This window comes from Nomascus leucogenys, chromosome 17 (assembly GCF_006542625.1).
Source record: "Nomascus leucogenys isolate Asia chromosome 17, Asia_NLE_v1, whole genome shotgun sequence".
In the NCBI taxonomy this organism is placed as follows: domain Eukaryota; kingdom Metazoa; phylum Chordata; class Mammalia; order Primates; family Hylobatidae; genus Nomascus; species Nomascus leucogenys.
Window position 1 is genome coordinate 76462098 of NC_044397.1, and position 13414 is coordinate 76475511.

Consider the following 13414-nt stretch of genomic DNA (forward strand, 5'->3'; position numbering starts at 1 on the left):
ACGCCCGGCTAATTTTTGTAGTTTTAGTAGAGACAGAGTTTCACCATGTTGGCCAGGCTGCTCTTGAACTCCTGACCTCAGGTGATCCGCCCGCCTTGGCCTCCCAAAGTGCTGGGATTACAGGCGCAAGTCACCATGCCCGGCCTACAAACTTCTTTTAGTCAAGCTAGGAATAGAATTCAGTTCTCATAACTGAATTCACTCACCTCCATCTCGCTTTATTTTCTTGTTCACAGTGCCACATGAGCATGAATGGGCAGTAAGCATCCTTTCTTCCAAACTGTGATGTGCTGTGTCCTTCCCTCCACCCAGATCATGGGAAATTTGGCATTTTAATCGGTAGTATCCTCATCTCACTTTAGTCAGAATGGTCCTTTTACTTCTCTGTTTCTAGGACCTGCGTGATTTCCTGAATTTAAAAAAAGGCATACAGAAGAAAGGCTAGATAAAGAAGAAGGCTGAGTGATGCTGGGACAAGAAGCCCAGTTAGAGTCACGGAGGCCGTACCTGCAGCAGGGACTGCTGCGAGGAGAATCCTGTCCAACAGAATCCTCAACAACAGAAACCACCAAGATTTCTTCCCCATCATCTCACTATGTGCCAGGGGCCTTAAAACCTTATCTCCACCCCTCGCAATGGCTCCATGAGGTCAGTCTGGTTATCTACAATTTACAGAGAAGGTAGGAACTGTGGCACAGTGAGGTGAAGTGGCTTGTCAAAGTCACACAGACAGTAAGTAGAAGAGTGATTGAATCCAAGACTTTTTAACCCCAAAGGCCATGCTCTTTTCAGGAGACCCCACCCTGCTTCTCTGACTAGCAATGCCTGCTTGATGTTATCCCCATCCTTCCTGCCATAGAAGGGTTCACCAAGGGAAACATGGGAGGGCGAGGAGGAAGAATGTGAGTTCAGCATCGACTATGGTGATGCTTAGGCATGGACAGCTGGCACTGTTCTGCTCTGTGTCTGGCGGGCAGAGGGAAGAGATTGATGCCTCTTCTGTTGTTTAGCAAAGCCATCTCTCCTCCTCCACCTGCTCATCTGTGGAGCACAGCCCCAGGGACCCCTGTGGAAGGCAAAGCCCATGGACAGGCCATGTCCAAGGAAAGGTAAAACACAGTCACTGTCACCAAGACTCCCCAGCTGGGTATTTGATGACTTCCATTGACAGGCAAGGGCATTAGGCTCCTTCCCTTACCAAGTCAGGATGGTGATGGAAAGTTTGTTGGTGATGGTGAGCTAGACCTAGAGTGAACTGGACTCCAATCACCAGAACTTATATGTACTTGGGTAAGGCTGACTCTCAGTTTTCACATTGACAAAAACAACACACACACAGACACAGACACACACACACACACACACACACACCTCAAATACAAGTAAAATGGGAGAATTTACAGCCCATAAACTTTTCTAAAAGATCCTGCACATCCTTCAGATTCATGAAATGGTGTCAAAAATGCAGCAGACACAGGCTCTTGTGCTTCAGTTGCTTACGAGGAACAGAATAGTATTTTAAATAAATTTATTCCCCCAAAGATTGCATGACTACTTGATAAATTTCTATAATTTTAACATAAACTCGAGTTTTTAAAGGAGATTTAAGGCTACATTTGAAAACCTTCAGAAATCATGAAAGGCAAAACTGTGTGTGCTTGTTCATACAGGAAAGCAGAACAGGATCAATGGATTGTAACAGTGTCCATATTTTGATTGTAGTAATGTACTACCACAGTTTTGCAAGATGTTACCATTGAGGGTAACTGGGAAAAGAATACATGGGAATCTCTCCATATTATTATTATTATTATTATTAAGACAGAGTCTCGCTTTGTCGCCCAGGCTGGGGTGCAGTGGCTCGATCTCGGCTCACTGCAAGCTCCGCCTTCCAGGTTCTCACCATTCTCCTGCCTCAGCCTCCTGAGTAGCTGGGACTACAGGTGCCCGCCATCACTCCTGGCTAATTTTTGGCATTTTTAGTAGAGACGGGGTTTCACCATTTTAGCCAGGATGGCCTCGATCTCCTGACCTCTTGATCCACCCGCCTCGGCCTCCCAAAGTGCTGGGATTACAGGCGTGAGCCACTGCGATCGGCCCTCTCCATATTATTTCTTATGAATGCATGTAAATTTATACTTATCTGAATAAAAATTTTTAATTAAAAACCAAAAATCAAAACAAGAACCATGAAACAGAACAAAATAGTTGTTAAACAGTGGAATTAATAATTTTTAGCCCTCTGGGTTACTGTGGGTAAGTATAATGAGCTGAGATCATGTAAGTGCAACCTGGTATCACAGCTGGCATGGAGAGGCCACAGCCAGGCTAGTGCTCCTGGCCTTGTCTCTGTCAGTCACAAGCAGAGCATTTCTGAATATGAGTGAACAATTCGGAGCCAAGTCGACATAAATTGTAATGCTCTAAAAAAAGAAATCATGCCCTCTTTATTCCTGAAGAGTCCCAAGCACACACTTGGCACTCTTCAAACTACGCACAATGACTAATAATCTTCACCACTGGTTTCATTTTAGCTCTGGGTAATTTCTTCCCACAGATAGGCATAGTTAAGGTCCTTCCCTGTGCGCAGTTAAGCTGGGCCATAAGTACATAACTACATACTTTACAATAAGGCTACTACCCCGGATACATAAATATATAGTTTATAATAAGGCTACTACCCTGGAATTTGGCTGAAGAATAGGAGTATTGTCTGGAAAATTATCTAACAAGCACATACAGTTTTGCCTTTCATGATCTTTGAAGGTTTTCAAATGTGGCCTTAAATCTCCTTTAAAAACTTGAGTGTATGTTAAAAATACAGAAACTTATCAAGTAGTCATGCAATCTTTGGGGGAATAAATTCATTAAAAATACTGTTCTGCTCCATGTGAGCAACTGAAGCACAAGGGTCTGTGTCTGCTGCATTTTTGGCACCATTTCATGAATCTGAAGGATGTGGGGGATCTTTTAGAAAAGTTTCTGGGCAGGTGAATTCTCCCTTGTCTACTCTGCCACTCTTTTTGGCAGTCTTACCTACGTAATTTATCTCATTGAGGTCTCCTCAAAGGTAGCATTTGAAAACTAAAAAGTTTACCATGTTTGTTTTTTTGCCAAAAAGCAAAAAGTAAACAAATAAAAATCCAACTTCAAAGTGGGGAAAGATACACTCATGTCCATCCTCCCCCATTCACTTCTTTTCAAGTACTAATTCATCCTGAATTTCAAATGTACTTTTCTCTGAAAAGCTATGCCAAATACTCTGTAGCAAACTTTTGTGTAGAACATGGATACAAACATAGAACTTTTGAGTGGAAAGAGACTTCAGAGATCATCTAAGATTGGTTCCCCATGCGGCGAGGAGCTTCTAGCCCACCTTGCCCTTTCCCGCTCTTTAGAGTAGTGCCCAGGTGGTTTAAGTGATTTGCTCAAGGTCAAGCATCAGAATTAACACTCAGGCCTCCCCACACATCATGCTACTTCCTCCAAAAACTAATTCTCCCCACTGCTCCCCACTTCCACCTCTGCCCAAAAAAGGAGGAAAGAGAGAAGATCCATAAAGTCATAATTAATGATATCCAAAACATGCATTAAATAAATAAACATAGACACCTTTCTGGTATGTGCCGCGTGCCTCAATATGCATCCAGCTGTAGGATGATCACGTCTAAATAAGCCCAAGAGAAGTTTTGAAGTTCCCAGAATGAGAAAGTGTTTGCCCTCTTGTTTTAGCGGGTTTCAGTTTATTACTATCTAGTAATGCTGGATGGTGTCAGAAAGCACTCAACTCAGGCAGCATATCACAATACGAAATCTATTCTATGAAACAGAAATGTTGTAATAATTTTCAAAACATCAAAGTCTCTCTCTCTGAGTACACGAGATCCTTAAAACATTAAGAACACAATCCTTTGCTCCTCTCTCCCTGTATTTCATGTTAATTTCTTACTCTGAAATATTAACTGTTTCTAAGACAACTCAATCAAAAAGTCTTCATCATCGCCCCCTCACTACTGAAGCATATAATCTAAAAAATTAATTCAAGAACATAAAAGTCTTAAAGATAGCACCGGATTAATTGGCACGTGGAACAACAGAATGTCAACACGCTCAAGCAAATGCACAATTGCTGTTAACCTTCACTGAAATAATAGGGGAAAGGCTATAACTACTTTTGAGGATCATCATCTATTACTTTTAAAACCTGCAGTATATTCTTAATAATAAATGGAACAGCACAATCATTCACTTTTCATACAACACACACAGTTTTCCAGTCATTTACAATTCACCAGTTACACTCAAAAATCGCCCCCCCAACCCCCCCACCAACGACCACACCATCACTTCCACCTTTTATGAAAAGACAACAGTTTCGAGCCATTTAAAAAAGAGAAAGAATCCTGGCAGAAAATAATACACAGCTGTGATAATACCGTGTTATTTTAAAATACCATAATATAGTTTTACTTTTAATAATAAAAGATAAAAAAGGAGCGTCTGTGAATAATTAGAGATTGCAGTCTGAAGCCGGTTACAGTCGCTGCAATTGATAATAAACTGAAAACCCCTTGAGAGCAGGTAAATGCTTTGCAACCCTGACCCCCTCGCTCTCACATTACTTAACTACCCTGCGGTTCTTGCATTACATCACCATTCAAGCGATTGGTTCCTGCATTTTAACTCTCTCCCTGTCTCCTCCGATTAGGAGCGACACCGCAGCAAAGAAACTTCGCCCGAGTTTGCTCTTTCTCGCTTCGCTTTTTATTTGTGGCCCTTTTGCTCTGGTTGCTTTGGTTTGCTCTGCTTTTTTTTTTTTTTTCTTTTTCCCTCCAACCCGGCCTCTGTTCAACTCATTCAGGTCTCTGTGCTAGAACAAAAACTCTGATCGAAGTGAAAAGAAATGCCTCTTCGGGCAAGAAGAGGAGCGGAGGGGCTGGGGAAAGAGGAGAAGGAAGAAGAGGAGAAACAAAGACGGGCAGAAAGGGAGAAGGGGGAGAAAATGAAGAGGAGGAGGAGAACGAAGGCTCAAAAACAGAAGGCAGTAGGGGCAAAAAAAAATCTATAAAATCAGGAGAAAAGAAAATAAAATTAAAAACAAACCTCATGGACATCACTGAGGCTGAATTCCCTCCTGAGGTGCAGAACATGAGAGCTCTGGAATGAGTGTGTGTAGAATTTGAGCCAAAGCTTAACTAGCTTGAGTGAGTCATATCCTTCCCATTTGATTCCAGGCCAAGCGATGATGTAATGTGCTGGCCCTTCTTTTGCGCCTAGCTCTGGCTCTCCCTCCGGCTGGGCTCTCGCTCACTTGCTCTCTTTCTCCTGGTCTCGCCCTCCTCCCCCTTCTCCTTTTTAGCTCAGTGCTAGTGAAGTCACCATTTAAATCTGGCAGAACTGAAGCAAAAACTTCAATGTAACCAAAACAGCCCCAGGCCGAGTTCCAGACTCGGAGAGCCTTCGTGGTGCACTTGCCCTTAGAAACGGGTAAACAAAGGGGGAAACAGTGCCGCTGGGGATGGCCCTACAGCTGCCATCAGAGAGCTCCAAGAGGGACCCGGAGTTCTGCAGGCAGGGGTCAGCTGGTTCTGCTGAAAAAAAAAAAAAAAATGCTGGTTAAAAAAAAAAAAAGAGTGCCCTGTGTTTGGAGAAAGGGAAATAACATCAAGACACGTGTAGAGATGGGGAAGCAGGGAGTGAAAGATGGCAGGTTGGAAGGTCTGAGTGTGAAAAACCAACCTCAGTTAGCAGCTTGGGCTTTGGTTCAGAACCAGGTGACAGGGTTTCCATCGCCCAGGGCCCTTTTTTCCTGGAGCTGGATGGGATTTTCTGTTGCTGAATGCCAACCACCAGCCCTCCAGAGACTTCTCGCATCTGACCTCCCTGTCAGCAAGGGCAAAAACACTTCTGGTCCAAACATGTGCCCGTGTCTGGAGCCACCAAGGGCTGTGAAATCACAGTCACTTCTCCCTTGGCCCCTATGGGTCACCCTGTCATGTGCTAAAGGAAAAAGACCCCAGCCACAAAACACAAAACTTGCCTTTCTGAGATTAGCACTCCACTCTCAGGTGAACCTTCCAAAGGAGAGGGAAGGAAGACAGTTCTCCCTTAAAATGAAAGACAGGCTGTGCCCCCATAACTCAACTCGCTGGAGGGGATGCTGGTGCGGGTGGGGCTGTCTGTGACTTTAAAGAGGAGAACAGACAGTATGTGTGTCTCTTTTTTAATTACAGAGTGAGGAAAAACAGCCTGGGGAGGTGGGGGCAGTCAAGCATGATCCTTCACAAATGACAGTGAAGCCTTTTTAATGGCTGAATTCTACCCCTCACTTCACAACTCCCCACTCAGGGCTCCACCACGACAACAGTCCAGACACTACTCTATTAGCAGGGCTTTTTAACCCCATCGTCTCTCCGTGTTGCTGTTTCTCCCCACCCTTCATGTTTCCTTCAAAAAGAAAAGTAACATGAAAATGGGAAGTTCACTAGAATTTTTTTTAAATACCACAAAAGCAGAAGAAAGGCATGAAGCTGCAATTTCTTTTTTCCTTTTCCAAAAATGACCATGGCTTGTGCCACAGTCTATTGCCCCTAATGCCTTTTGTGGCCAGTGAATCAGGTAGGTAAGACAAACATTGTCTCTTCGCAAGTTGCAAAGCAGAGAGGATCTTGACTTCCAAACTGTGTTTTTGGAGAAATCTCTCAGCTTATTAAAGATGTCCACTGATGGAGGTCAGGGATATTCATCTGAATCCCCTGGAATTTAAATCACAGCTTCAGGGAGTGTCGCCGTACTCAGGGTGAAGAGTTAAAAAGCAATATTTGCCCAAGGGTCTCCAGGACCCTGGGGGTTGCGGTGGGGAAGTGCTTTCTCCAGCAGGCTGCCCTTTGGCTTGACATCCTCAATTGATGCTGATGCCACAGTAGCTCCGAGTGACACCTTTATCAAGGCAGGCAGCTCTGAATTAGAGGTGATCAGCCATAATTACAGCTGGCGCCACTGAAGCCTGTGGCCTGACAGCGGCAAATGTGGTTGTTATAAAGTTTGGTCCACCATGTCAGTGGCCTGTATAACTCATTTACGTCTGACTTGCCAAGCAGCCATTGATTTTTCTTCTGCTAAGGAGAATAAATAAAACAAAATTTTCAATAGCTTCTACAAGCCTTTACACTTCAAGGCAGGTTGGTAAGATTTTGTATAAGCTACTTTTTCCTTTTTAAATGAGCCATTGACCATCTTGGTTAATATCAAGCTATGGACTTTCGCTTTCCCTTCCCTACCCCCCAAATCTCCCCTCCCCACTTTAGTTTTCTTATTTAAATGTTTTATTTATGTTACTATTTTTGGTGAAAAATGGATATGTGGTAGAGTTTTCCAAATTTACATCTTTTTGTAAGCTCAATGGGAAAATGTTCTCTGTAGGATTTTCCCTATACCATATTACAGGGGCTGGGTGAATCCACTAGATACCAGGCTTCTGCTGTTTTTCAGTGACATAGGCAAAAGGGACTCTGTGCTTTAAATAGAGGTGATGTAAAGATGGCTTTCCTGTGCCTTGCTTGGGAAGTAACAAAGGAGATGACAGCTTCGGCCAATGCCGGGCACGGATCTCAGATGAGACCCGCCAGCATCGTTGCTTCTGCCAGTAGGAGTAAGAGAACAAGAGGTTTGAAGGTGGCCACTGTGCCTCTGATCAGGGAGTGACATCGCCAATGGGTACAGTGTTTCTAAAACCCAGACAAATGCCAAGGACCCAGAAATGTCTGTGTCTGATGATGATGCCATTAAGCCACCAACCTGCCAGAACACTTTGACATCCCGATAAAACAACTTTGGAGTGCTGGCCTGAATTGAAATCAATTTCAGAGTTCAAAGGGTCTGAATATTTACATTTGCACTTGTTGTTCGGGACCTAAGTATTCCCTCCTGCCCCTTCCAAATCAGGCATTCCACTGGCTGCTGGGTGCCTCCCCACTTGAAAAGAAGCCCTACTTTCCCATTTTCCTTCCTTTGAGCAGCTAAAGAGAGACAAGATGCTGTTCCCAAAATGAAATTCCCCTCTGATTCAAGAGATTCCTTTTTCACCCATTTGGCCTTCTCCCCTATCCCATGTCCTAGCTGCTCCTCTGAAGAAGGGGGGCTTCATAGATAGAAGTCATAAGATGCTGTAATTCCAGAGGGAGGCTTCTTAGAAGTAGCCCCCGGCCAACAGGCTAGGTCTCCAGATTAGCTGGCTTGCTCAGGAATGCTTACAACACCCTCCTTTGCAGAGCGTGTCATCCTTGGGGAGAGGGTGGTGGGTACCGCGCAGCTGTTCGGTGTAACTCACTCACACACTCCCAGCTCCTGATGAAATGTTCGGCTCCGAAGAAGTGGAAACCTTTGAGATTTGAGCTCAGAGTTCAGAATGCTTTTGGACTCTTTCCAAACAACCCAATAGAAAAGGCACAACTTGGATTGCAGGGATGGAGGGGCTCAACAGCTGACTAGAGTAGACCTTTTGTGTGCCTGGGTGAATTTCTGAGCTCAAACACGTTATGGGAAACATAGCAAATATAAGAAACAATGGAGATCCTTCCTAGAGAGAGCTGGGGTTTTTTCCCCCCTCTTTTAGGTTTGAATTTATTCTCCTCAAGGAAAAGCATATCATCTCCTTTCAAACGTTGTTTTTAAAATTTAACCCAAGATTTCTACAGTCCCAGTGGAGTTTGAGGGGCCAGATAATTTCAGAGTTAAATAAGCTGTAATGACTATCACATGTACCCAGCCATAAACCTAGTATTAAAAATTATTCAGAAAAAAGTGGCATCTCTTCCTTTTTTAATTTACAATAACCATCCAGGTGGTTTTCTAAGGCCTCCTTTGCAAATTGCTTCCAGTGAACCCTCTGGTCACAGACCACTGCACACCCACATGGTGTCATTCAGCATTCCCTTCAACTTGGGTGTCCCGTGTTTTCACAGTGGACAGAGGATGAGGGGCCGCCTAGGTGACCCGGTGCAGCATGCATCCTGAACCATGTGCAGGCAGGACTCGCTGGCTTAAACTGTCAGCCCCGCTGAAGTCAGCTCCAGGTGCTCCCAGAGAGAAGACCAGGGAGTGATCTGCCCTTGGTGACTCCTGTCGTGTAACTACTGCACCTCCTATACCCCAACCCTGGCACTAAGTGCCCTTAGGCAATTCACTGGCCTTTCCTGTGTCAAAACCTATTTGTAATTCATGGATGTGGCAATGCTGAATGTGTCTCAAACAAAGGAAAGAATTTATAATGGTAGAGGCATCAGGAAACCTTTAGGGGTGGATATTAAGAGGTCACAAGAGCCATTTGATTAGCTCTAAAATATTGTCATCAATTCTGCTTCCTATAGTGTTTTTTCTCTAACTTCTTAAAATGTGCAAGCCGTTGTACCACTTAAACCTAAACCAGTGTCTGAAAGACAGTTGACACTCCTGGAATATTTGTTAAATGAATGAATGAGTGAATGAATGAATGAATACAATCCTCAGCTCAGGCTTTATCTTTTCCATGGTCTCCTTGCTGGGCTACCAGGCTGGGATACGGGTGGCCGTTACTCTGTGCCCCTTTGGCGTCCTGAAGCAGATTCTATCCCAGCAATAAGCCAGCTGTGGAGAGGATCTCTTCATGCTTGTCTTCTTCAGCAGCCATTTGCTTCTCCAGGGCAGAGACTGTGCTATACATCTTCATCTCCTTAGCACCTAGCACCTGGCCCATACATAGTAGGTCCCTAAGAAATGTGACTGGGACTGGGCGTGGTGGCATACATCTATAGTCCTGCTACTGGGGCTGAGGTGGGAGGCTGAGGTGGAGGATCACTTGAGCCCAGGAGTTCAAGACTACAGTGAGGCATGATCGCACCACTGCACTCCAGGCTGGGAGACAGAGCAAGATTCTGTCTCTAATAATGATAATGATAATAATAGTAATAAATTAATTAAAGAAAAAGAAATGTAACTGAGCCTGAACTAGTGGCAACACAGGCTGCTCGGTCTTCCCTGAATATGTTCCCTCCTGAAAGTTCTTTTTCCTGTTTGTATTATTGCTCACATTTTTTCTGCAGCTTCCTTAAGATCTGAAGCATCTAGAAAACCTATAATAAGAAAATCCTAGGAAATCTACTGGTCAGCCTTCTCCATCCCTACACTATACCTTTTCTCCCTGGAGGGCCTCAGATTCCTCTTGCACCCCTTTTCTTGGACCCCCACAGCGGGGATGGCAGAATGAGCACTCTGTGGTGGATGTCAGAGCAGCTGATCCTAGACTATTGTCACCAGCTTCCTACATGAGGCATCCAGGGAAATTGGAACTTGAGGTGAGAGCAGCTAAATATTCTCCTGTTGGGACTTCTTGCATGGTTGTTGAGGTGCCCTAAAAAAAGAGACACTGCCACCAGGACTTTACCATGTCCAAAGAAAGGTGATGTCAGTTCTAACCAATCTCTATGACTACAGTGGGCACTGCAGGAAGAACTCAAATAATGGTGGGGGACAGGAGGTCCAATTTTTTTTTTTTTAGATAGGGTGATACAGTGTCTTGTTCTGTTGCCTAGGCTGGAGTGCAGTGGCATGATTTCAGTTCACTGTAGCCTTGACCTCCTGGGCTCAAGTGATTCCCCCACCTCAGCCTTCTGAGTAGCTGGAACTACAGGTGTGCACCACCATGCTTGGCTAATTTTGTTTACTTTTTGTAGAGACAAAGTCTCCCTATGTTGCCTAGGCTGGTCTTGAACTCTTGGACCCAAGTGATCTTCCAAGCTTGGCCTTCCAAAGTGCTGGGATTACAGGTGTGAGCCATAGTGCTTGGCCAAGGAGGTCCAAACTTTTGTGGGTAAAAGTTTATACAGGATTGCAGCCTAATGATGTTGTCAGACTAACTACACTGAATTCATGTTCTGGTGTTGAGTGGAGCCAAGACAAGGCATAGTATCTGATCAAGACTGGCTCAGAGCAGTTATGCTTGGGAGAGGAGGACAACACAACTGATGATGTGCAAGAAAGAGGCCTTTCCTGGAGGCTCTATGGGGAACCTTGGTTAAAGGAGATTATCAACCAAATTCCTACTTTCCCCTTTGACCAAGTGTGGTGACTGGTCCAGTCCAGGTTGAAGCAAGTGAGGTGCCTAGGGTGCAAAATTGAAGGAGGTACTCACTCTCAGGGGCAGGTCTGCAATTGTCCATCCCTGAGAATAATTGCCCCCTTAAATGTTGAGCCATAGGGGGCTCATTTGTGCCCCTTAGTCCAAGCCTTGTTTGGAGATAATTTTCTACTCTGTGTACTTATGAGCATGGGTAGGGTTAGTAGAATAATATCAGGTGAAGCTCTGGGCCTGCCTGGGTCTTTGGGGAGATGGAGAAGGATGCCTGCAACAGACTAGATTCTCCCTTAGAGTGTCAGCTTTCGTCAGTCTTTCCTTCTTCTCAATTAGCCACTGTGAGCTGAGAGTTGAACTAAAAGTTGTCTGATACCAAAGTTGGGAATGCGACCATTCGCTGTTTTGTACTGATACACTAACACCTTTTATAATCCAGGTGTTCCTCATGACCTAGGTTAATCCGTGTGTCCAGAAGCAAGCACTGTTACCAGCCCTGGAATCAGGAGAGGCAATGTGGGAAGACAATGGTCTTAGGAATGTCATGATTCTGACCAGGGAGATTTTCCAAGAGATGAGGGTTGAAGCAGAGGCAGAGAAGAACAGAGCGTTTTTATGGCATAACATCAAAAAGTAAGAAATGTAGAAGGCCACTTCCCTTGGATCCTAAGAGGGCTTTACACTGCTCACCTGGTCTTCGTCCCCTCCCTTTTACACCCTGAAATCTCAGCAGGGGCCACACTCTGAGCCAAACCTGCAAAGTCAATGCCTGCCCCTTTCCTGGAACCCCTAAGCTGCTGGTTTCTGAGGCGCCCCTTGTGGGTCTCCCCATTTCACAGGCAGGAAAACTTGGGGCTGCCAGAAGCTGACCATCATTTGCTGAGAATTTTTATCTGGAAAAGCAGTTCATGGGGACTTTCATCATCAGTGGAAAAATGTTGTCCCTTTGCACATGATAAGTTCAAAACACTGCAGTATCTGCTTTCTGAATATTCTTCCTCTGTCTCCCTTCAGCACTTTGCAATTCCACATAAAGGCCCTCAGAAAGGGATTACTTACGTATCTGTAGGATAACCCTGAAAATATACTCTGCTGGCTGTTTTCATTGTTAAAACACGTTTAAATGAAAAAAAAAAAAAAACTACAAAAGTAAGAAAGAGTTTGAAGAGGTTTTGAAGGTATTAGAATAAAAAGGCAGGCTTAAACTAAGGAATTGTATTTGTGGTTTCATTTCTTTCCACAAGGATTCCAGCTGTAGAGCTCTGTGTCTATTTAATAACTGACCTTTTCTTACACTGAGTAGAGGAGTTCACCAGCACTGATTTATTAAGAGGGTTTCTGCAAGGAGAATTCGCCCTCCAACACTTTTGCCTGGAGGGGATGAGAAGAATTTTTTTTAAACCCCAAGCATGAAGCTCTTGGGTCTTCCAAATGAAATTATCTATGTTTTTATTAACTGGGCCCCTGAGTTAAAAAGTTGGTTTTGATAAGGGTGAATAAATGAAAGAGAAAACTGCTGACATAATATTTTGGTTTCCAAACCCACTTCCACATTCTACTGTCCCTCTCAGGCCCATAGATGACTGTGGTTTCTCTATTTACACCAGAATCCTGGAGAGAAAGGTGCAGTTAATCCTGGTTTATGGTAAAACTCATCTCTAAACTTTAATAAAATGATCATAGTGACTCTTTTAAATGCTTTGGTATAAGTTTTGATTTTTCTAGACATGGAGTACTATATGATTTATAAATAATGCAGGCTTGTCTTTTCCTTTTATTTTTATTTTATTTTTTTTTTTTTGAGCAGAGTCTCACTCTGTCGCCCAGGCTGGAGTGTAGTGGTGCTGTCTCAGTTCACTGCAATCTCTGCCTCCGGGGTTCAAGCAATTCTCCCACCTCAGCCTCCCAAGTACCTGGGACTACAGGTGCACACCACCACACCCAGCTAATTTTTGCATTCTTAGTAGGGACAGGGTTTCACCATGTGGGCCAGGCTGGTCTTGAACTCCTGACCTCAAGTAATCCACCCGCCTTGGCCTCCCAAAGTCCTGGGATTACAGGCGTAAGCCACTGCACCCAGATTCTTTTCCATTCTTACAAGAGGAAAAGTAGATATTATGATGTCCAAGGGGTTCTATAGATTTAGGAGTAAAAAGATTCTAAATTTCTTATTTCTTACAAAGTTGAAAATTCTTCCTTTATTAATAGAAATGGGAAGGAAAGTGAGATTCATGCACTGTCTGGGCCAATCCCAGTGCCCTTTCTTTCTCTCTCTCTCTTTCTCTCTTTCATTTTTAGAGAAGGGGT

General features: G+C 44.1%; 1 protein-coding gene across 2 annotated transcripts in view; it reads right to left on the reverse strand.

Annotated features, from left to right (window-relative positions):
* CREB5 (cAMP responsive element binding protein 5) overlaps nucleotides 1-13414 on the reverse strand; it is a 415524-nt gene that overhangs the window by 133937 nt on the left and 268173 nt on the right. The window contains exon 1 of one of the 2 annotated variants that reach the window (XM_030796510.1): nucleotides 5104-5320. The exons of the other annotated variant lie outside the window; for it this stretch is intronic. Within the exon in view, the coding sequence (XP_030652370.1) occupies nucleotides 5104-5150 (47 nt within the window). The 5' untranslated portion in view covers nucleotides 5151-5320. Of the gene's footprint in view, nucleotides 1-5103; nucleotides 5321-13414 lie in introns of those variants that run through there. 2 annotated transcript variants of the gene reach the window in all.